This window comes from Manis pentadactyla, chromosome 11 (genome assembly GCF_030020395.1).
Source record: "Manis pentadactyla isolate mManPen7 chromosome 11, mManPen7.hap1, whole genome shotgun sequence".
In the NCBI taxonomy this organism is placed as follows: domain Eukaryota; kingdom Metazoa; phylum Chordata; class Mammalia; order Pholidota; family Manidae; genus Manis; species Manis pentadactyla.
The window spans coordinates 121,842,128-121,863,488 of record NC_080029.1 but is presented as its reverse complement, the minus strand read 5'-3'; the positions used below and the strand labels follow the sequence as shown (position 1 = coordinate 121,863,488).

At 50.8% G+C, this 21,361-nt stretch overlaps 1 protein-coding gene and 1 long non-coding RNA gene across 3 annotated transcripts; one reads left to right on the top strand and one right to left on the bottom strand.

Annotated features, from left to right (window-relative positions):
* The first annotated feature begins 5,335 nt into the window (after window positions 1–5,335).
* Window positions 5,336–7,864, top strand: LOC118923667 (uncharacterized). The gene is made up of 3 exons (XR_005029277.2): window positions 5,336–5,365; window positions 5,568–5,622; window positions 7,501–7,864. It is a non-coding gene; the product is annotated as an uncharacterized LOC118923667 (long non-coding RNA).
* Window positions 7,865–15,916: 8,052 nt separating this feature from the next.
* Window positions 15,917–21,361, bottom strand: LOC118923651 (cytochrome P450 1A2). Of its 2 annotated transcripts, none has more exons than XM_036907693.2 (7): window positions 21,226–21,327; window positions 19,541–20,380; window positions 18,857–18,974; window positions 18,310–18,399; window positions 17,908–18,031; window positions 17,033–17,119; window positions 15,917–16,318 (listed from the first exon to the last, which is right to left on the bottom strand). In XM_036907693.2, exons 2-7 carry the CDS (start codon window positions 20,369–20,371, stop codon window positions 16,024–16,026), a joined length of 1,545 nt encoding a protein of 514 aa, XP_036763588.1. In that variant the 5' UTR covers window positions 20,372–20,380; window positions 21,226–21,327; the 3' UTR covers window positions 15,917–16,023. The 2 variants fall into 2 exon arrangements, with proteins under 2 accessions (XP_036763588.1, XP_036763587.1); XM_036907692.2 differs by having other exon boundaries at window positions 15,918–16,318; window positions 19,541–20,406; window positions 21,226–21,361.

The following is a 21,361-nucleotide window of genomic DNA, read 5'->3' as shown; positions in this document are numbered from 1 at the left end:
GCAATGACTTTTCCCAAAGCCCACGGCTAGATCACTCCCCTTTGCTGGGGCCCTCAGTGGGGCCCACTTCTCAGCATTGTAGCACTGACCACCCTCTTTGTGTGGGTTTCCTGATCTGCTTGTGGAGGCTGAAATGTGGTGCTCAGATGTTGGTTGAATGAATGAGTGACATGAATTTCAGTTAATAACAACAATATTAATAAGTAACATTAAATAGGGCTTACATTGTGCCATATACTGTCCTCAGCACTTTACATGTCTTCAGTGTGATTTAATCCTTGCATTATGTTCTTGAGATAAGCATCACTATCATCTCCATTTTGCAGCTAAGGAAACTGAGAGGGGTTCCAGGAGGGCGCTCACTCACCAGAGGGTGTGCGGGGCAGGAAGGACTAGGACACCATCACGTTATTCTCACCCAATTTATTTTAATAGTTTCTGAGTTAGAATTCTGGTCTCCTGCCCAGCTGTGTGACCTTAAGCACAAGTCACTTAATCTTTTTTTTTTTTTTTCTTTTTATTGAAGGGTAGTTGACACACAATATTACATTAGTTTCAGGTGTACAACACAGTGATTCAACATTTATATACATGATAATTCTAGGTACCAGCTATCACCATACCAAGTTGTTACAATATTTTGACTATATTCCTTATGCTATACATTACTTCCCAGTTACTTATTTATTTTACAATTGGAAGTGCGTGTATATATATATATATTTTGTGTGTGTGTGTGTGAGGGCATCTCTCATATTTATTGATCAAATGGTTGTTGACAACAATAAAATTCTCTATAGGGGAGTCAATGCTCAATGCACAATCATTAATCCACCCCAAGCCTAATTTTCGTCAGTCTCCAATCTTTTGAAGCTTAACGAACAAGTTCTTACATGGAGAACAAATTCTTACATAGTGAATAAGTTACATGGTGAACAGTACAAGGGCAGTCATCACAGAAACTTTCGGTTTTGCTCATGCATTATAAACTATAAACAGTCAGTTCAAATATGAATATTCATTTGATTTTTATATGGTCACTTAATCTTTTGAGCCTCAGTGTCCTCACCTCTAAGCTGGGATTTGGAGGCCCACCTCATGGATTACATGGGACTCTAAAGGGAGATGATGTGAAGTTCATTGCCTAGTGCAGAGCTCTGGCCCAGGTGCGCATTCACTTACTGGCGGTTAGATGAATGTTTTTTCTCTGACTTCTTAAACAGACTTTATAGTCCCGGCTCTCCCCTGCTGTCCTCTGAGCATTCAGTCCAGCTCCGAGGCTTTTGTCTGCTCTTGACCCTGCAGGTTCATAGTGGGATGAGTTGAAACGCTACTGAGGGCATGTTTACTACTTTCCAGGCACCAGGGCCCCTGGGATGGCGCAGGGCCAGAGCTTCCTTAGTTCTCACTGGAGTCCTGGGCTCACAGAGCCTCTTGCAGGTTGATGCTTCCCCTGCAGTGCTGCGCAGAGACCTTCACCTGCTAGGTGTCCTCTTCAGCTGGACCCTCCTCCACCCAGAAGTCCCCAGGGTCTGTCTTGAAGGTTCAAAGCCTCAGTTGGTTCAGTTCCTGCTTCTTCATGGGAACTGTTTGGGGAAAGAAGAAAAGAGGTCCTGGGTTCCCTGTGGTGTGAAGGTTGGAAAGTTGGCCAGGGTGGGGGCAGGCAAGGAGAAGGAGCAGGGGGTTTGCCAGGTTTGGGCTGCAAAGGGGAGGAGGTGGGTGCTGGGGAGCTTCAGGCTGAGCTTTTGAAATCACATGTAAATCCTCTTGTTACCTGTGAATAAACTTGTGTATGCCAACATCTGCCCCTGTCAGAGATTGGGGAGTTTTCCGAAGGCCCCTCCCTTGGTCGGGAGTGGGGTGCAGCTGGGTAGGGAAGGGACCCTTCCTCAGCCAGAGGGGGTTGCAGGAGACGCCATTCAGGGATGAAGCCTGGAGGGCCCTTCTTCAGTGGGCTGCAGGGGACCTGGAGGGGAGCATCCCTTCCCCCGGGCTGTTAAGCCCCCAGAGTTTAGTTCTGGAGTGTGGGTGTCTGGGTGGGGTAAGCTTTCTGAGGACTGGGGCTGGTTCCTTTTCCTGTCACTCTGTGGAGTAGCACAGAACCTGTAGTAGTAAATGTGTGTTGAGTAAGAGTGACAAATTCCTCCTTCTGGGATCCCCAGTTGTCACTCCTGCCGCCGGACTCGGGGCTCCTGTTCCATGGAGAATGTCCTTGCCTACCTCTCTTTTGTCCTCCCCCAGCCCATCTTCGTGGACCTCTGGGTCTCCAGCAGTCCCTTGGACGTCCAGGTCACCGTTCCTCCCAGCCAATGCCAGTTTTGGTTGGAGAAATGACCCTTTAATCACCCAAAGGGTGCTTCCCCAACCTGGGGGCCATGCAACGCCAGTTCCTCTGAAGAGGTGTGCCAGCCCTCACCCCGGAGCTCCACCGCACGGCCCGTCAGCAGTGAGTGTGCCAGCCTCACAGGAGAAGGGCCCCTCCGGTGTGGGAGCCTGGGTCCTACGTGCCTGATGTAGACAGGGATCTAGCATTGGCTGAATGAGTGAAGGACTGAGTCTGACGTGGGGTGGCTGGGGATGTGTGACAGGACCGAAGCAAGGGAAGAGCTGGTTGCTTCACCGAGTCGGTGTGCGGAAGGAACATGAGGCTGCAGGTCAGCTCGGGAGAGGGCATGCGACAGAGGGAAGCCCGGCCACCAACACCAGGGACCCTTGGAGGTGATTTTCAGTGGCCACTGGGAGTGAGAGCCCGGGGGCAGCATCCTGTTCAAACCGCACTGGAGATCTGATCTTAGCCGTGTCCCTGTGCCTGCCTTTCTTGCGTGCCTGCCATTTCCCCAGCTCAGTTCTGTCTTTTCTGCCTCCTCTCTGAGCAGTACGTTTATTTTTTGCTTAGGTTAGCGGGAGGTCGGTTTCTGTTTGTGACTGAGAACCTTGCAGCGCGCCCCCTGTCCCCACGCCCATCGGGGCAGCGGGAGAGTGAGGTAAGGTCGTGCGTGGGAAGTGCCAGATTCATAGCAGCGATCAGACAAAGGCCGTTGTCTTCGTCCTGCCCGCGCCGCGACTTGTCTCCTTTCAGGAGTTTGGTCTCATCCGCGCTTAGGGGGAACCGCGCCCCCTGGTGGCCAGAGAGCAGGTCCCAAGAGGGAGGGAAGGCGACGGGGCTGGAGGCGGGGCAGTCACGCCGCTCGGGCCCACAGCTCCGGGGACGTGTCTGGAGGGCAGGCGCGTGTCTGTTCTGGAAAAAGTTGGCTGCTGTGAGCCTAGAGATGACCCTGTCCCGGACTCGGCTAGAGCAGAAGCCGAGGCCGGCCCCCTCCAACGGGGCGGGCTGCAGGGGTAGATGCGAGCAGGGAAATGAGGGCAGCTGGAAGAGGAGGAGAGCAGGTCACTTCCGGAGAGCATGGGCGGGTTGGCCATCTCCAGAGAGAGGCAGAAGCTAGCCCCTCCAGAAACCACCCACAGTGGCTGTGGAAGGGCTTTTCTAGCCGCGGTGCTGGCTGGGGCCCGCCAGATCAGCACCTCGCTGCTGGGATTCCCCAGGGGTCCCCACCTTGGGACCTCTGTGATTCCAGGAACACCTCCACGCTGGCTCCCAGGGCGCCTGCTGGCCTCCCACTGCTGAACCCTGCGGTTCTCCTGAGCAGCAGGAGGAAGACGACGGTGAGAATGGGGGCACATTTTGTTGACTACTGCGTGCTGGGTGTTTGTACATTTGCTCCCATCTGATCATCATCCTTCAAGAGCAAACAGTAGATCTTACCCGTATGGAAGGGGTGCGCACAGCAGGTGACCTGCCCATCTGAAAGCCTGGGCTCTCTCTCCTGCCCCACGAGGGGTCTCTCAGACAGCAGTTCCGGAGGCCTCAGGCTCCTGGTAGTGACGGAGCAGTGAGCCGGGGGAGATGCTTACATCCTGCTTGCCAGTCCCCTGCGGGGGCAGAGAGGAGCTTCTGGGGCTGGAAACAGTTTGGGCAGGACACTGGACCCCACGGCGGGAGAGCTGGTTAGGAAGGATATGAGGGGGCAGGCTGGGATCAAACTTCGGGCGTCACAGCCTGACCGAACCTTCTTAGCAGGCCTGGCTTAGGCCCAGGTGTCATGCTTTGGTACAGGGACTTCTAGGTCCTGGCCTGAGAACTGAGAACACTGGCTGAGGCAGGAAGAGTGGCACAGAAAGAGGGGTGCAGAATTGGACAGCTACGGGTGGGGTTGGAGGAAGGGCCATTCTCCTTCCTGCAGATCATGAGCCTGGCTTTTTTCAAGAGCCACCAGCAAGGCTGAGGTCAAGTCCGACTCTGCAAATGACTAGTGGTGTCATCCTGGGCCAGTGACCTCTGTCTCTGTCCCCATCTTCCTGGTGGGCACAGGAACACTGCCCTCACAGAGTGTTGTGAGGACTTACTGGGCCAAAGCCCCAGGAGGGGCCTGGCAGTGAGCAAGTGCTCAGAAACTTTGCCTGATTCTTAGGCAGAATCAAGGGGGCGGCTAGACTCAAGATGTCTCCAAGATTCTAGGATTTAATTTCTTTGAATAGAAGATTCCTGAGAAGAGGTAGGTGGGGGTGTAGAACAGGCCATTTCCAGGGTCTACCCCATCAGTGTTCCTGTTGCCCCTAGCTCAGAATGGATGATGGCTCAGCCCCGCGGGAAGTTAATTCCCTGTCAGTGGAGGTCAGAGAACAGAAGTTGAATTCCTGGTAGGGAGGTGGACAAGGAATTTCTACTTGGTGTTAGCCTATGAAGACCAGGCCAAGGAATGATGGGAGAGGGGAGGCGGGGGCAGTCTCTGGCCCTTCTGAGTGTCTTCTCCAGAATTTCTCAGTAGGAAGGACTTGAGACTTGTCTTGAAGTTGCATTTGCGAAATAAACGTACTTTTCCTTTGATTATCTATTTGGGATGGGGTCCCCAGGGCTGGGGCTGACCGTCCTTCATGTGCTTCTCGGCATGGCCACGAGGGGGCGGCCTAGACTGCATTCTTCCTGCGCCCGCTGGAGGATGGGGGCCGGTCCTGGCCTGAGAACTAACACTGGCTGGGGCAGGAAGAGCGGCACAGAAAGAGGCGTGCAGAATTGGCCAGCTACGGGTGGGGTCGGAGGAAGGGCCGTTCTCCTTCCCGCAGATCATGAGCCTGGCTTTTTTGGCGGTGGGGGTGGGGGCAGTAGGCAGGTTTCCTTTTCCAATCCTGCTACTGGAAAAAGGTAGAATCTGAAGACTGTAGTTGCAGCAAGCATATGGGAAGCTTCCCAGCCGGGCGTTTAGGGACAAACTACCCCTGCTGTGCGCGCACAGGAGGAGAGGAGGCTCGTGAGGGCTGTGGCATGCCCAGTGGGGAAGGACGCAGGAGGGGAACTTAAGGCACGGTGGTGAGCTGGTGGGCTTTGGGCCCTCCTGGAGTCTCCTGTCACCCGATGGGTGGCCAGACCACGGTGCGGGCTTTCCAATACCCGGGGCTTGCACACCGCTCTGAAGAAATAGACCCTGCGGAGAAGGGAGGCTCAAAGTGGGCACTGGTGTGCAGGGGAGCAGGCCTGTGTGTAGTGAGTGTGCTTCCCGGTCTCTTCCCAGGTCAGCTGCCTTCCTGGGCTCTGCACTGGCTTACTTAGCACAAGCACAGCTGTGGGTAAGACCCCAGGATTTCCACCCCTCCCTCAGAGTGAGGCCTGGGACCCCCTCTGGGTGAGGAGATGGGGGTCAGGCAATAGCTTGGGTAGAAGTCAGCTCTTGTCAGACTCATCGGGAGCAGGGCAGAAATGCCAGGAGCCCCTTGGGCTTCAACTTGTGGCTGCAGGGCGGGGGCCAGAGAGTTTAGCCTGACCCCAGATGGAGGAGAGGAGATCCTGCCCAGTCCCACCTTCTGCCTGTTTGCCCAGCTGTGTGGGAGCCTGGTAGAGGCAGGACAGGATCCTGTGGCTCCGGGGAGTGATGGCAGCTGGGAGGGGGCCTGGCTGGGCAGAATAAAGGCTGGGGTTTTGGCCTTGCCCATACACAAATTCATAGGTTCCTATCTAGACCTCAGTTTCCTCACCTGTGCTGTGGGAATCACTTATTTACTTATTCATTGCACATTTATCTTAATGTTCAGCTAAGGGCAGGGCTTCTGCCATCCCACCCGTGGGTTTGAGTCTGTCCTCTGCCACTTGTTGGGCAATTTATGTGTGGTCTCCTGAGCCTAGGTTCCTCATCTGTGAAAATGGCTGAATATAGTGTGCACCCCGTAGGACTGTTGTGAGGATTAAAGCATTATTATGCGATGAAGAAAATGGGTACTGACTGCCTGAGGATGCCTTTGGAGGGAGCAGTTACAAGAGCTCCAGGCAGAGAGCTGTCCCCCTGAGAGGACACGTCCCCATCTCCCATCAGAGCTCCCATCCCATGAATCCACCTAGAAAGCAGCGGGCCAGGGGGCCTGTGGATAAAACTCCTGCAGGTCAGCTTCCCATAGAGAGAGCAGGGTAGGGAAGGGGAGAGAGGGAATCTGGAGGGAAATGGAAGATAGACAGTACACATTTGTTGTATGTGTCTCTTTTGACTTTGTTTATGATTCTTTTCAATGCAGAATGATTTATTTTTATGTAGTAGAATCAGTCTTTTCTTTTATAGCTTTCGGACTTGTGTCAAATTTAGAAAGGTTTTTTCCACTCTCAGATTATTTTAAAAAATCAATTCCATGTTTTCTTCTGGCCTTTTATGATTTGATTACCAACATTTAAATTTTTGATCCATCTGAATTTATTTCAGTGTTAGGAGGGAGGGAGGTATCCAATTTTTTCAAAATTATTTATTCAATAATATATCTTTCCCACATTAGTTTGAAATGTCACCTTCTAATAAAACTTGTATGAATGAATGAATGAATTGGTAGGATTGCTGAGAACAGAAACTCACTGTTGTTATCATCTGCTACACAGCACTAGACTTCACTGCTACTCCTTGGTCCTGCTTGGGGTTCATCCCCTCGTGTCCCCTGGTGCACATACCCCTCCTGTACTCTGAGCCTCCAAAGTGGACATGGGGTCCACAGGAAGATGTAGTTCCGGGAGTGGCCCAGCCAAGAGTACCAGTGGGCTGGTGGGGAGAGGGGTTAGGAGTGGGCATGGATATCACATGCTAGTTCTAGGAGGGTGTATAAGGCTGCAAATGTGGGGGTGCTCACTCTCTGTGGGTGCATGTGCATGGGCAAGTGTGGACCTGGAGTGGTCAGGTGTACACGTGTGCGTGAGTCCGCCAGGTGTGTGTTCGGGTGGATCAGCATACCAGCCAAGTATGTGCGTGCTTGCAGCCAGACATGCGTTTGCAGGTGTGCCTGTCATCTCCTGTGCCCTCAGGGCCACAGGAGCCTCCTGTTCGCGTGCCTGAGAGTCATTCTTGCCGTGAGAATTGAGGAATCTCTCAGTCCCCAGATAAGTGCTTCCTTTAAGGTGGGGGTGGATGTTGGGTGGTGGCTGGCAGGGTACATAGACAGGTTTGCAAAGTGTGTTTCTGCTCCTCTTGCTTGCAGGCAATGGTCCCACCTGAGAACTTAGACACCTGGGTCTGGTGATGTCACCTCCCTGGACAGGGGTTGTGTAACCCTGCCCAGAGCTCTGGGGGGCCATGGTGTGGAAAACAAGTAGCTGGGGCAAGATCCAGGCAGACCTCGGCTTCCACCTGCTTACCAAACAGGGCTGTGCTGTGGCCCTGCAGCGTCGGTCGCACAGCCCAGCTAGGAGGGTCTGGCCGCACGGATCTCTCTCCCAACTGTCCGCCCGCCCACTGCCCCGAACCAACACACGCTGCTTCCAGGTGGGGAAACTTGCCCGGACTGTGTCTCTTGCGCAGAGCCTCTGGTTGCAGCCCATCTGGTGTGAACCCTCTGGACACAGGGCTGGGTGCAGAGAGGTGCAGAGGCACGACAGCCCTCTCCCCCTCCGCCCTCCCTCCCCCAGGAGAGGGCCCTAGACTGATGGTGGAGGCCCCGACTCAGCTGGACTGAGGGTGAGAAAGTTGGGGTGTGGGTGAAGGTGCTGCTACACAAATGAAACTGAGGGTTGGAAGGACTCTTGGAGGAGAGCAGGGGCCTCATCAGCACCCCCGCAGTGTGCCCTGTGCTCTCTGGAGGGACTTTTGGGGCCCCGACCTCATCCCTCTCTACAGTGTGGTTCCGGCTAAGCCGGTGCTGGACTCTTGTCTCTCATCTCTCCTGGCTCAGCCCTGGGGCCCAGGACCATCCCTGCACTGGCTTCCTGCACTCAGTTACTCACTTGGGCAACACTCACAGAGACTGCTCAAGCCAAGCCACGTACTGGGGACAGAGAGGTGAATGAGGCCAGGCACTGGGGTCTTGCAAGAGGACCCAAACCAGCCCCCGGGGAGGGGGTCAGGGTTGCCTTTGAAAGAAGGGGTGAGGAAGCCAGTCCAGGTGGTAGGGAGAGACACACAAAGAATGATAAGGCAGAGGGTGCAGACGCCCTTCCCTGAGCAGCCTGGGGGGTCTCTGGGCTTCCCTGGGGCAGGCGTCACCGGGTGGGGTGGGGGAGGGGGCCTATCCCGCTGGGAGGTGAGTTTCCTTCCGGCAGCTCCTTCTCATGCAATGGGCCGGAAGGGGCTGGGGGCCCATTGTTCCCTGGCACGCCAGCACCCCCCAGCCTCCCCAGCTTCTGGTGGGGGGAGCAGTGGAAGGAAGTGGGCTGAGCCCAGGCCCTGGCAAGACCCCAGTGAGAGGGCGCAGGGTCCTGGGAATGCCAGCTCACACATGTATCTGGTGCACACATGGCCGCAGTGCAAACCCACCCACTTGTCCCGGGTTCACGTCCATGGGCTCAGTCCTGCCCCGAAACTACGCTTTCCAGCGTTCCTGGTGTGTGCGCATGTGTGTATGCGTGTTTTTTGAGCACTGACCTAATACCCGGTGCCTTTACTCTCTCTTAAAGCCTCCCTCAGACCCTGTGGGGTAGGGTTATTGTCTCCAGCTGCAAGATGAGAAGAGCTAGACTCAGAAGGTTTATGTAACTGGCCCAGCGTTAGTGGGTAAGCAAGAATCTGCACCTCTCTCCGTGAGCCAGCCTCCTGCCCTGTCCCCTCTCCCTCCCCCAGGCCCTGTGGGATCGGACTCCTATTAATTACCCACCAGGGATGGAGTGGGTGGGGCAGAGGTGAAGGGGTGGCTTAGGGAACTGCATCAAGTATCACCGTGTTATTCTAAAATCAGAAGAATCTGCTGGCCAGAGCGCAGGTGGCCTCAGTGAAGCCCAGAGGCTGCCTCTCCGCCTGGCCTGGCGTGAGGCGAGGGGCACCTGGGCAGGCTCCTTATGCCAAGTATCCTCTCCCCTCCCCACCGCACAGCCTGAGAGCCCACCACTACAGCAACGCGACTCCAGAGGGCTCCTGTGAGCCTGGTGTGTGCCATTGCAGAGGGGACCCGGAGTGCAAAGTCTTGGGGGCCTAATTTTGAGGGAGAGATCATTGAGGGATGGGGCTTCATGATTGGGGTCCTAATCTTCAGATCCTTAGTGTGATGACCTCTGGCGGCAGCCTCCTCCCAGAGACAGAAGCCAAAGGCAGGGATAAGGTGAAGGGCAGACTCATGGACTGGTTTTCTGAACCATATAAACCTTGGACTATAAACCTATAAATCCAGCCTCTGCTTGGTTTCCCCCACCCAACGGTGCCCTCACTACTCTTCTTTCAGACAGTCTGCTCCCTCCTCAGATATCCTTGTCAATTGGAAAAATCCCTCTTGGGGAACCAGTTGCCTTAGGACTGAGACTTATCTGGGACGATCTGGTAGGTCCCCAATGACTAGGTTCATTTGCATAAGGACTGAGGGGATCCTTGGAGAAAGGTCACCCTGAGGGAAAAAGGACCCAGGCAGGACGACCTGGTCTACTGTCATAGCCCCCTTCAGAGAAGGGCTGAGGTGGTTTGGAGTAAAATCAGTGGTGGTTCTTTCTTTAAATTGTCAGGAGGTCCAGTCTTAGAGTATCAGAGAGGGCCGAGGGTATGATTGGGGCAGGAAAATTATAAATGGAGATTCTCAGGTGGCTCTGTTAGCTTTTCTGTGTTATTATTTCTTCTGGGCCTGATATGCAGGACCATCTACCAAGGTAGCCAGAGTGCTTTCACTGTTTGGACCAGAGGTGGACAGTGTTCCAAGGGGACCCAATTACTAACCTCTCACCTCTGACCTACATGACCCAGCTCAAAAAATGACCTGAGCCCATCAAATTATTTTCTCAAGAACCAGAACTAAGTTATAGAAAGGTTGGTGGTGATGCTTGAGATACAAGGAGTTGAGGAACTGAACTGGACATGATGGGAGAATTGGAGAAGCATTTCATGTTCCCTTTGAGGCAGAGGTGGGATTTCCAGGCCGGGACTTTTCCCACCATTTTGTCTTCACCAAAATGACCCCTCCCCAGTGCACTGCCCCTCAAAGTTTCCAAGACCTTCACGGATTTGTCCCACAGCCTTAAGTGAGGCTGGAGCAGGGGTCAGGGTTAGTGGCCCATCCTTCAGGTCTGTGGTGCTGGAGAAGGCAGTAACGGGTGGCTGGAGATGGGGGTCTGAGGCCCAAAGAAGAGGATGGCCTTGCCCAAGGTCACCTACACCTAAAACCTGTGCTCAGGGCTCCTAACCCTCCAGCCAAGTGCCCTTTCCAATTCTCCATCTGGTTCATTGATCATGTTTTTCTGAACTGCCTTGTCCTATCCAGACAGTCCTGGCTAAGGAAGTGAGGCATATGCAGACCACAAACTCTGTCCATGGTGTAGGCGACACAGCTCTGAGACCCTCCCGCTCATGCTTTGTGAGACCTGGGCTCCTTATCTCTAAGGGGAGTATAATGGTGCCCAACGCCTAGAGTTGTTGTGAGAACAGCCTGCAATAAAGTATGTTCGGGGCCTGCCAGGAAGTTGCAGGACAGAACAGTTTCAGTCTGCCTCCAGCCTGCTGTGGGGGGTAGGATTGGCAAGTGGGGGTGCAAAGTCTCTACGTCCAGTTGCTTCTACTTTGGCCCTGGCCAGATGGAAGCTCTAGGTCAGTCAGAGAGTTAAAGATTGGCCAGGTATGCGTGAGAAGCTCAGGCCACCTCCTGACTGCAGTTAGGGCAGTGACCGTTGGGTGACTACTGGGCCTGAAACTCCCCAGGGACCCAGGAGCTGGGCCTTGGCTAAATCTTGGATTGACAGAGTATGGCCATGTCTGCTTTTTGCTTATTGGTGCACCAGTGGAGTTTCCCACTAGTTAGGAGTTCTGAAGGTTAGCACCATGCTCCCCTGCACTGGAGCTCACAGAGCAAGGCCGTGTCTCCTTCCTCCGACAAGGCCATGCTTCCTGAGTTCTGGGGCCGGGCTAAATCCCCTCTTCAGGCTTTGACTTTCTGAGCAGGCTCGTTTCCCCCTGGGCCTGGAGCCCCCAGTTGGGCCTGCATCCCTTGGTCTGTAATGTCCAGGACAGGATCACGCCCTACTCCTGTTCTCAGGGCAGGATTCGGTCTCCCCTCTCCGACTGGGGTTCCCTGGAGCAGAGCCGGGCTGCCGCCACCTGGCAGCTGAGCTGAAATGGAAGTTCCGTGGAGGCTGCCTTGGGTTTGAGGGCCGGCGGAGAGACGGACGGATGGAGCTCAGGCGAAGTGCTGCCTCCCTCCGGGATCTCAACTCAGAACACCAGCCGTCTTTACTTCTTATATAATTTTTTCAAAGTCATTCACAACCATAATTATTTCCAGAATGTTGGGGGGCAATTATGCCACTGAACAAACACTTTGGAAATGAAGGTCTGGCTCATTTTCATCTCATCTCAGAGAATTATAATTTGTAGGACAGATAAGGCTGAGGCTTGATTAGTGATAAAGAAAAAATAAACTGAAGGAATGTAACAGCCAGAGTTCAGTGAGGTAGGCGCCCCAAGGGGGGCACTGCAGCTTAGCCCTATTAGTCTTTGTGGTCACTGCTCGGAAGGGGCGGGCTGTGGGGTCCAGCAGCTGTGTGCTGGCTACTTGAAAAGGGGGTGTTGGCAGCGTCAAAACTCTCCAAACTCACTCCTAGGACTGTAGCACCTATGGTTGGGTCACCATTTGAACCACCTTCTTATTAAGTTTTCAGTTTGAACTGTCAGGGACTGTTTTTTCCCACGGAACACATCTCTAAATGCAGTGATAAAAGGTAATTAGGAAAGAAGGATTCACTTTGCAAAAAACCAGTCTACCGCCCATGCGGCTAGATGAGTCTATTCCAGAAAGTTGGGGTCATGACCGATGAGTAGGCCCAGCCATTCTTCCTGTGTTATTCTCTCCTGCTTCTGCCTGGGATCCTCCCTGAGGATTCCTCCCGCAGGTTCCTTGCTTGATCCCCACACCTGGGTGGGTACTCCGGCATAGCACTGTAGCCACCTGGTCCCTCCAAACATACAGGGTGTCCTTGAAAAGAGCCTTGGGCTGCAGGGGCATTAGGGAGGCAGGATCAGTTTAGGTACGTGTGGGGAGGAAAGAAGCTCACATCTCAGCATGTTCAACCTGTTTTTCTGTCTCTGTTTTTCAGTGGGGAGGAGCCTTGCTCACAAACAGGAGCTAAAACATGATGAACAGTCTTCTCCTTTTGTAAAGAACAAAGCAAACCTGTTACACACTTAGAACCTACGGCTCTCAGGAGGTCAGCGGATCCAACTCTGCCTCCATTTGGCAGGTGGAAACACTGGAGGTGGAAAAGGGGGGCTCTGCCACTGCAGAAGGGTGCATGGAGAGTGCTCCACCCCAGGAGAGGGGAGAGAGGGGAAGGCCTGGGCCTTTTGAAACTGTTTTGGCAATAGTTCATTGTGTTGCTTGCCTTCTTGCATTTTTCACTGATAGACATTTTTTTGAGCAGCTTTAGGTTATAGAAAACTATGAGTGGAAAGTACAGAGATTTCTCCTCTATCTGCCCTGCCTGCTCCCAGTTTCCCCTAGAATTAACACCTTGCTTTAGCAGGTACATATTTTACAATTGGTGAACCAGTGTTGATACATGTTTATTAACTAAAGTGCAAAGTTTACATTAGGGTTCACTCTCTATGTTGTATGTTCAGTGGGTTTTGACAAATGTACATGCTGTGTATCCACTGTTACAATATCATACATGAAAGTCTTGCTACCCTAAAAATCCTCTATGCTCCACGTGCTGTCTCTCTCCTCCCATCCCCACTGCTCTGAACTCCTGGCAGCCACCAATACTTTTACTGCCTCTATAGTTTTGTCTTTTCCAGGATGTCACATAGTTGGAATTATAAAGTAGGTAACCTTTTCAGATTGGCTTCTTTCCCTTATCAATATGTATCTAAAGTTCCTCTATGTCTTTTTGTGACTTTGGTAATAAATAATCATTTATTTTAATGCATGGACATTTCACTGTGTTAATCACCTTGTTTAAAAAATATGGTAAAATATACATAACAAATTGACCATTTGGGCCATTTTAAAGCATGTAATTCAGTGGCATTAAGGATATTCACACTGTCAAACCATCACTAGTATCCATTTCTAGAACTTCTTTTTCATTCCAAGCAGAAGCCCTGTACTCATTAACCAATACTTCTCCATTCTTCCCTCCTTCCCAGCCCCTGGTAACCTCTGTTACATGTTCTGTCTCTATGAACTTGCCTATTCTAGGTACCTCATATAAGTGGAATCAAACAATATTTGACCTTTTCTTATCTGGCTTATTTCACTTAACATAATGTTTTCAAGTTTTATTCATGTCACAGTATGCATCAGAATGTCATTCTTGTTCGTAGCTGAATAATATTCCATTGCATGTCTATGCCACATTTTGTTAATCCATTCATCGGTTCCTAGGCACCACCATTGCTTCCATGTCTTAACTATTGTGAGTAACACTGCTATCAACATTCCTGTATAGACATTTGAGCACCTGTTTTCAATTCTTTTGGGTATATGCCTAAGAGTGGAATTTCTGGGTCACATGGTAATTCTATGTTTAACTTTTTGAGGGACCACCAGACCATTTTCCGCAGTGACTGCATCATTTTATATTCCCACTAGTAATGCATAACGCACAGGTGTTAAAATTTCTCCACTATATTTCTTTTTTTTTTTTAATTGAGATACATTTGGCTTATAGTATTTTATTAGTGCCAGGTATACAACCAAATGATTTGATACTTGCATTATTAGGAAATAATCACCACAAGTCTAGCTAACATTTATCACCATACATAGTTACAGTTTTTTTTCTTGGGGTGAGAACTTTTAAGATTCACTCTTTTTTTTTTACTGAACCAGGAGAAGATCTAATCTTTAGCAACTTTCAAATATGCAATATAGTATTATTAATTATAGTCACCATTCTGTACTTTATATCCCAGGATGTATTTATTTTAAAGCTGGAAGCATGTACTTTTAACCCACTTCACCCATTTCACCTTCCCCACAACCCACTGGCAACTACCAATCTGTTCTCTGTACCCATGAGCACACTTTGTTTAGGGGTTTTATTTTTTTTAGATTCCACATATACCTGAGATAATTTAGTACTTGTCTTTGTCTATCTGACTTATTTCACTTAGCATAATGCTCATAGGCCCATCTATGTTGCAAATGGCAAGATTTCCTTCTTCTTTTATGACCAAATAATATTCCATTGTGTATATTTATCACATTTTCTTTACCCATTCATCTGTTGTTGGACAGTTAGATTGCTCCCATTTCTTGACTATTGTAAATAATGCTGCAATAAACATAAGAATGTATATATGTTTTTGAATTTGTAGTTTTGTTTTCTTCAAATAAATTCCCAGAAGTGATATTATTGGGTCTTACAGTTTTTCAATTTCTAGTTTTTTGAGAAACCTCCATATTGCTTTCCATAGTGGCTGCACCAATTTATATTCCCACCAACAGTAGGAATGGGGAAAAGGGTTTCCTTTCCACCACATCTTTGCCAACATTTGTTATTTCTTGCCTTTTTGGTAATAGCCATTCTGACAAGTGTGAGGTGATATCCTACTTTGGTTCTGATATGCATTTCCAATGATTGAACAACATTCCTTGTTGAACACCTTTTCATGTGACTATTGGCCATCAGAATGTTTTATCTGGAAAATGTCTATTCAGATCCTCTGCCCATTTTTACATCAGTTTGTTTAATTTTTGCTATTGAGTTGTATGGGTTCTTTATATACATTGGATTTTAACCCTTTATCAGATGTATGATTTGCAAATATTTTCTCCCATTTAGTAGGCGGGCGTCTCATTTTGTTGATTGTTTCTTTTGCTGTGCAGAAGCTTTTTAGTTTGAAGTGGTCTCATTTGTTTATTTTTGCTTTTGTTACCTTTGTTTTTGAGGACAGATCCAAAAATCATCTGTAAGACCATCGATGAGCCTACTACCTATGTTTTCCTCTAAGAGTTTTATAGTTTCAGCTCTTATATTCAAATCTTCGGTCCGTTTTGCATTAAGTTTTGTGTATAGCATGATAGTAGTACAGTTTCATTCTTTTGCATGTGGCTGTCCAGTTTCCCAACACCATTTATTGAAATGACTGTCCTTTCCCCATTGTGTATTCTTGGCTCCTTAGTTGCAAATTAATTGACCATACATGCATAGGTTTGTTTCTGGGCTCTCTATTCTGTTTCTTTAATCCATGTGTCTGTTTTTATGCTGATACCATGCTGTTTGATTATTATAACCTTGCAATATAGTCCAAAATCAAGGAGTGTGATGCCTCTAGCTTTGTTCTTCTTTCTCAAGATTGCTTTGGTTAGGGTTTTTCATGGGGCAGGGAGGTGAGTTAGGGAGAGATGAGGAATGGCTGCTAATGGGTATGGGTTTCTTTTTTGGGTGATGAAAAATTCTAAAATTGATTGAGGTGTGGTAGCACAACTCTGAGTGTATGAAGAGACATTGGATTATACACTTTAAGGAGGTGAATTGCACGGTATGCAAATTATATCTCAATAAAGCTTTTATTTTAAAAAAAAGGAAGAAACAGGGGCTGTGGCCCCATGGCTGATCCCCATCTTCCCCTTTGCCTCAGCATGCTGATGCATCTTTCACTTGATGGGGAAGCGTCGCCGTGCCTGGACATGCTCACAGCGTGCATGCTTCATGGTCAGCCCAAAAGTGGACGTTAGGTCTACTTTTATGCCTGGCGGCACACTGAACTCCATCTGCTGCAGCAAGATGGCCAGAAAGAGGAAGACCTCCCACTTGGCCAGGACCTCTCCTATGCACCGGCGCTTGCCCATGCCAAACATCACCACCTTCTCACTCATGGTCTTGTTGATGGTGCCGTCAGCATTGAGAAATCGCTCCGGCCGGAGCTTGTCAGGGTCCCCCCACTGCTTCCTGCAAGGGGAATAGAGGAGATGGGATTTCTGGGTTGGGGAGGCCCTGGAGGAAAGGTCTGGAGAAGACTTCTGTTGATACTACAAATGTTAGAATAAGTTGAGAGCAACAAAAGGGGAATGGGGAAAAGGCACCAAACTGTATTTTGATATTTATTTTACAAAGTCTTTCTAAAATGATCAGCCTTGAAAATAGTGTTTTTTAATTTTAAGTTCTTAAAGAAATGCCTTAATTAAGATAAATGAAAAGAAGGAAAACATGTTTATCTCCATCCTACTCAAGACACAAGGCGAATCAACAGTATATCCTGGCTTATGTTTATTGTTTTGGAATAATTATTGATAGCATCCCTTTTTCAAACTCAGAAGTACCTCTGTTTGGATGGTAAATTATATGTTTTCCCTACCTATAGACTCAAGTGGGTTTTCCAAAGAGAGTTCCCTAGGGTGTTCACACTAGAATTCCCTGAAATACTCCACCTTACCTATTAAAGTGGGATCTCGGGGGATGGAGGATGTAATCTGTGACCAACTTCCTGGCCAATTCTTTTGTTCACTAATGTTTGAGAAACATAGACCTAAATTTTGTTACTTAGAGCAGGCTATATAGCAATTGAGGCACCATTCCTTTATTATATGACCAGCTCCTAGGGGGACAAACAGTGTTCCTGCCTGAAGAACTTTACACATTGTTTAGCGGGGGATGTATACTCACTGGTCATGATTGACCTGCCACTGGTTTATGAAGACACAGCATTTCTTGGGGATGTAGTAGTCATTCAGGGTCGTGTCCCTTGTTGTGCTGAGGAGGGAAGAGGTCTGTCAGTCTCAGGGGCATGTCTTTGAGAGCTATCTCTACCCACCCCAATAGCCTGCCCACCACAGTCTCCATGTCATGAGGGAATGTCAGGAGCAGGGAAGCAGTGAAATCACCCTTCCCCTTCCTCAGCTCCTATTCTTCAACTTGAACTTCTGTTTGTGCCCAGCTGTGCCCTTGGCCATTCTCTGGAGCCAAGAAGCAGCAGTCTGGGCCAGTCTGGGGAGTTCCCAACCTGACTGAGAAGTCAGGTCTCTTACTCCGGGAATAACTAGGTCAATACATGGGCACAAGTAGATGCTCGCTAACTCTCTTGACATTGTTAAAATCCCAGGACATAATCAAGGACATATGGCGGTAAGTTCCTACAAGATATATCAGAGAATGAAGTTGTGCCAACTGGATGAGTCAAGAGAATCTAGGGTAGGGGAAGTTTGTGTCAGAACTGACCTTGGGAAAGATAGGATGCCAGTAGCCAGAGTGGAGGGTAGAAGGCATTCCAGGTAGAAGGTCCAACATAAACAAAATTGGAGGCTGGCTGAAACATGCTTATGGGGTATGGTGAATCCAGCCTGACTGGACTGAGAGTATTTGTAGGATGGGAATGTGAGCAGAGGTCAGGAGCATGACCATCTCTTGAGATCTGCATGGTTTGATCATGTTTGGACAGGATAGGGCAGACTAGACTAGAGGCTCAAGTTACGTAAGGAACCTGGTGTCACAGCTAGGAAGGAAATGGCAAGAGGTAGGAAGGCAGAATAGGCAGGCCTCACCAGTGAGGAATAGTGAAGGGGACAAAGGAGGAGTGTCGGAAGGTCTCCAGGATGAAGGCCTCCAGATAGGGCAGCTGGGGTCTGTCTGAGAGCCGGGGCCGCCGCTCCTTGCCAATCACTGCATCTGCAGAACACAAAGGACCAGATAGGGCTTAGGGCTGCCCTGATTGCTCCATGATGTCTGTGCCCCCTACTATACCAGGTGTCACTCTTTGTGGTACTATGTCTGTTTATATGCTTGAAACACGCTGTCTCCACCCCCAAATCCTTTAGGCAAGGATGGGCATTATTGTATGCCTGGGGCTTACACATGCTAGGCACATAACAGCTGTCTATAAATTGAATAAATGACCTGGGACCCGAAGTCTTCTCTCTGCCAGAGGGTTGAGGGACACCACCTACCTAGTTCCTCCTGGATCTTCTTCTGTATCTCAGGATTTGTCACAAGGTACATAAGGCTCCAGGAGATGGCTGTTGTGACTGTGTCAAACCCTGGGCAGCATGGGGTAGATGAGGAAGGAAGAAAGACAGTTACTAGGAACCAGCATCGCCAACCACCCACCATGTATGTTCTAAGCATTGTTTTTCTCTGCCTCCCACCCATGATGCCATAAGTTTTCTGATGGCAGAGACCAGGTCTCCACAACATAAACTTGAGCGACTGCTTTTATAACTAGCTGCTAGAATGACAGGTGCCTAGACTTACAGTGCAGAGAAAACTTTATTCTTTAATGGGGAAACTGAAGCTTGGAGGAGGAAGGGACTTGGTTGAGTTTCCACTGGGAGTCGTTCACATGGCCTGAGCTCAAACCCAGAAGTGGGCCAGATCTCTGTGTCCTGCACCACTTGGCATGTGGTTGGCAAGTTGTGTGATGGACTTGGGGGCTGGGAAAGGCTGTGGGAGAAGAGCAGGCCCTGATGGATGGAGGGGCAGGGGTTTGGCTCCTACCAGCACCAAAAATATCATTGACAAGGTTGATAATCTTCTCATGGGGGATGAGGCCACCGCTGGCTCTGGAGTCCTTGCTGTGCTTGAACAGGGCGCCTGTGATGTCCTGGACGTTGTTCTGTGGAGGTACATGCTCAGAAGAACCCTGGAACCTCCAGGGCCAAAGACTGCCCCATGCCCCACCCCATCTAGCATTGCCCTGGCCTCTGGGCAGTGGGTTGGACTCACAGGGGGAGCTGGTAGCAGCCTTGGGTAGGGCTTAAAGTGTCATTTCATGCCCCATTGGCTCTTCCCCCCAATCACCCCTGGTGTCGAATTTCAAAGGAGGAGGTTGTTGTGAGTACAGGGAAGCAAAGTGACATCTGAGCTGGGCATTAGTCTGTCGGGGCTCAGGTTCCTCCGGAACAAAGGCTTTCCTCCTCGTGATGACAGCCCTGCACAGGCAGAGCTCGGCTAAGGCCCCATTCGCTGCCTTATCTCTCTGGGATCTGAGCAGCCCTGAGAGGGAAGCTATAGGCTACAGGGAACTGAGGCCGCAGAGGGAGAGGGATCGGCTCCAAGGTGCACGGCCAGCCTGAGGCATCCCAGAGCCCGCCAAGGCCGTGCGGGTACCCCGGACTCGGGTGAGGGGGCCCATGCACAGCCCCTGCAGCTGTGCCCTCGTCACCTGCACCCCGGGCTCACCTTGTCAAAGTCCTGATAATGCTGCTGGACTATTTTCTGCAGGAACTGCGTGAACCTCCTGTTGAAGTCCTTGAACCTCTGTTGGGAGGCACTGGGCATGTATCGAAGGAAAGGGAAGAAGTCTAGGAGGTTCCCAGAGGTGGCATTCTCCACGAACTCATGGCTGTTGTTCACGAGGCTGAGCATTTCCTCACTTTGCTGGGGGAAGTGCTGCCCGAAGCACATAGCTCCAATGACACGGGCCACTGACACCACCACTTGGCTGTAGGGTTCAAAGCGCCCGGCCCCTGCCATCAGCGCCTGGAACCTGCCAAGGAGGGCCTCGGCCTCCTTGCTGACATGCTCCTCCAGGTAGGAGGAAGACAAGGAAGCTGGATTTGAGGCAATGGAGAAGGTGTTGAGGGCACTCTGTGCCAGGCGCCGGCGGGCGGCCCACACCGGCCCAGAGTCTGGGTTGAAGGTCAGGCTCTGGCCATCAGTAACCAAGGTGAAGCTGTAGAGGTCGGGCCGGCCCTTGAAATCATCACCTTGCCGCACCAGGGCCTGCCGGATGGTGTCCAGGCCACTGAGCACCACCACGGGCGTGCAGCCGATGCGGATCTGCAGCACGTCCCCGTAACGCTGGCTCAGCCTCGACAGCGCCAGGTGTGGGTTCTTCCCCAAGGTCAGCACGTGCCCGAGCAGAGGCCAGCCCCAGGGCCCTGGTGGACTCTTCAGGCCTTTGGGGACCTGAGGCTGCCAGGCCCTGACCACCCAGAATACCAGGCAGCAGATGGCGGAGGCCAGGAGAAGCTCTGTGGCTGAGAAGGGACTGAGCTGGGACAATGCCATCCGTCCCGACTACCAGGGAAGAAGGAGAGGACAGGCTGCGGTTGAGATGAAACCAGTGATTCAGTCATTCATCTACTCACTCAGTCAATAAACACTGGTAAATGTTCTGTGCATGGCTGGACACCAGAAAGACTAGGATACATCCACTCTGGGTCCTGTGTCCCAGGAGCTCACCCTGAGCACATCACAGGGTCTGAGATGCTTGACACATATCCCTGCTAAGGAGCCTTGAGATTCCCACCCTGAATGTCTGAACTCCCAGCCCTGGCCTCCCTCTCTGCACATCAGGTCAGTTTCCAATTCTGAGACTGAAACAGAGGCAAGTGACCAGTACAAAGCAGACAGTCCCTCCTGTCAGCCCTCAGTGCAGGGTTATGCTGGGTGCTCTGCCAGAGTCCCTGCCCATGCTGGTTTCCTGCCGATTCCTCCTCATACCCAGGAAACAGGGGGCACCCAGCAACACTGAGGGGCCAAGGTCCCAGGACTGACGCGAATGGCTCGTGATGCCCCCTTCCCCAGGGTGTTCTTTATCAAGACCAAGAAGGGCATCTCCTCTGGGGACGAGTGTCTGTCCCCTCAAGGTCTTGGAACCTGAGGTCTTGGGCTGCAGCCAGGGTCAGGGTTGCCCTCTTGCCTGGTGAAAACCCCTCCCATCTCTCCACTACAGTCATACAAAGGTCCTTAGAGGTGGCCCAGTCCAAAGTGCTCCTTTACAAATGAAGAAACTGAGGTCCGGAGCTGGGCAGCAAGGACTAGAATTCAGGTTTCCTACACCTAACCCAGGGTCCCCCAACCCCTCCATCTCCACTGACTCCCAGAATAGATGTAGAGATGCCAGGGCCTGAGAAAGGTACCTGGAGGCAGGTGCTGGAGATCAGCTGTGTTGTGGAGGCTGGCACGGAGCTCCTGGTTCTGGGTGAGGGGATCTTTTATAAACACCAGCTCCTATCAGATTGGCCCAGATATCTGGTCACCTGAGATCAAAGACAC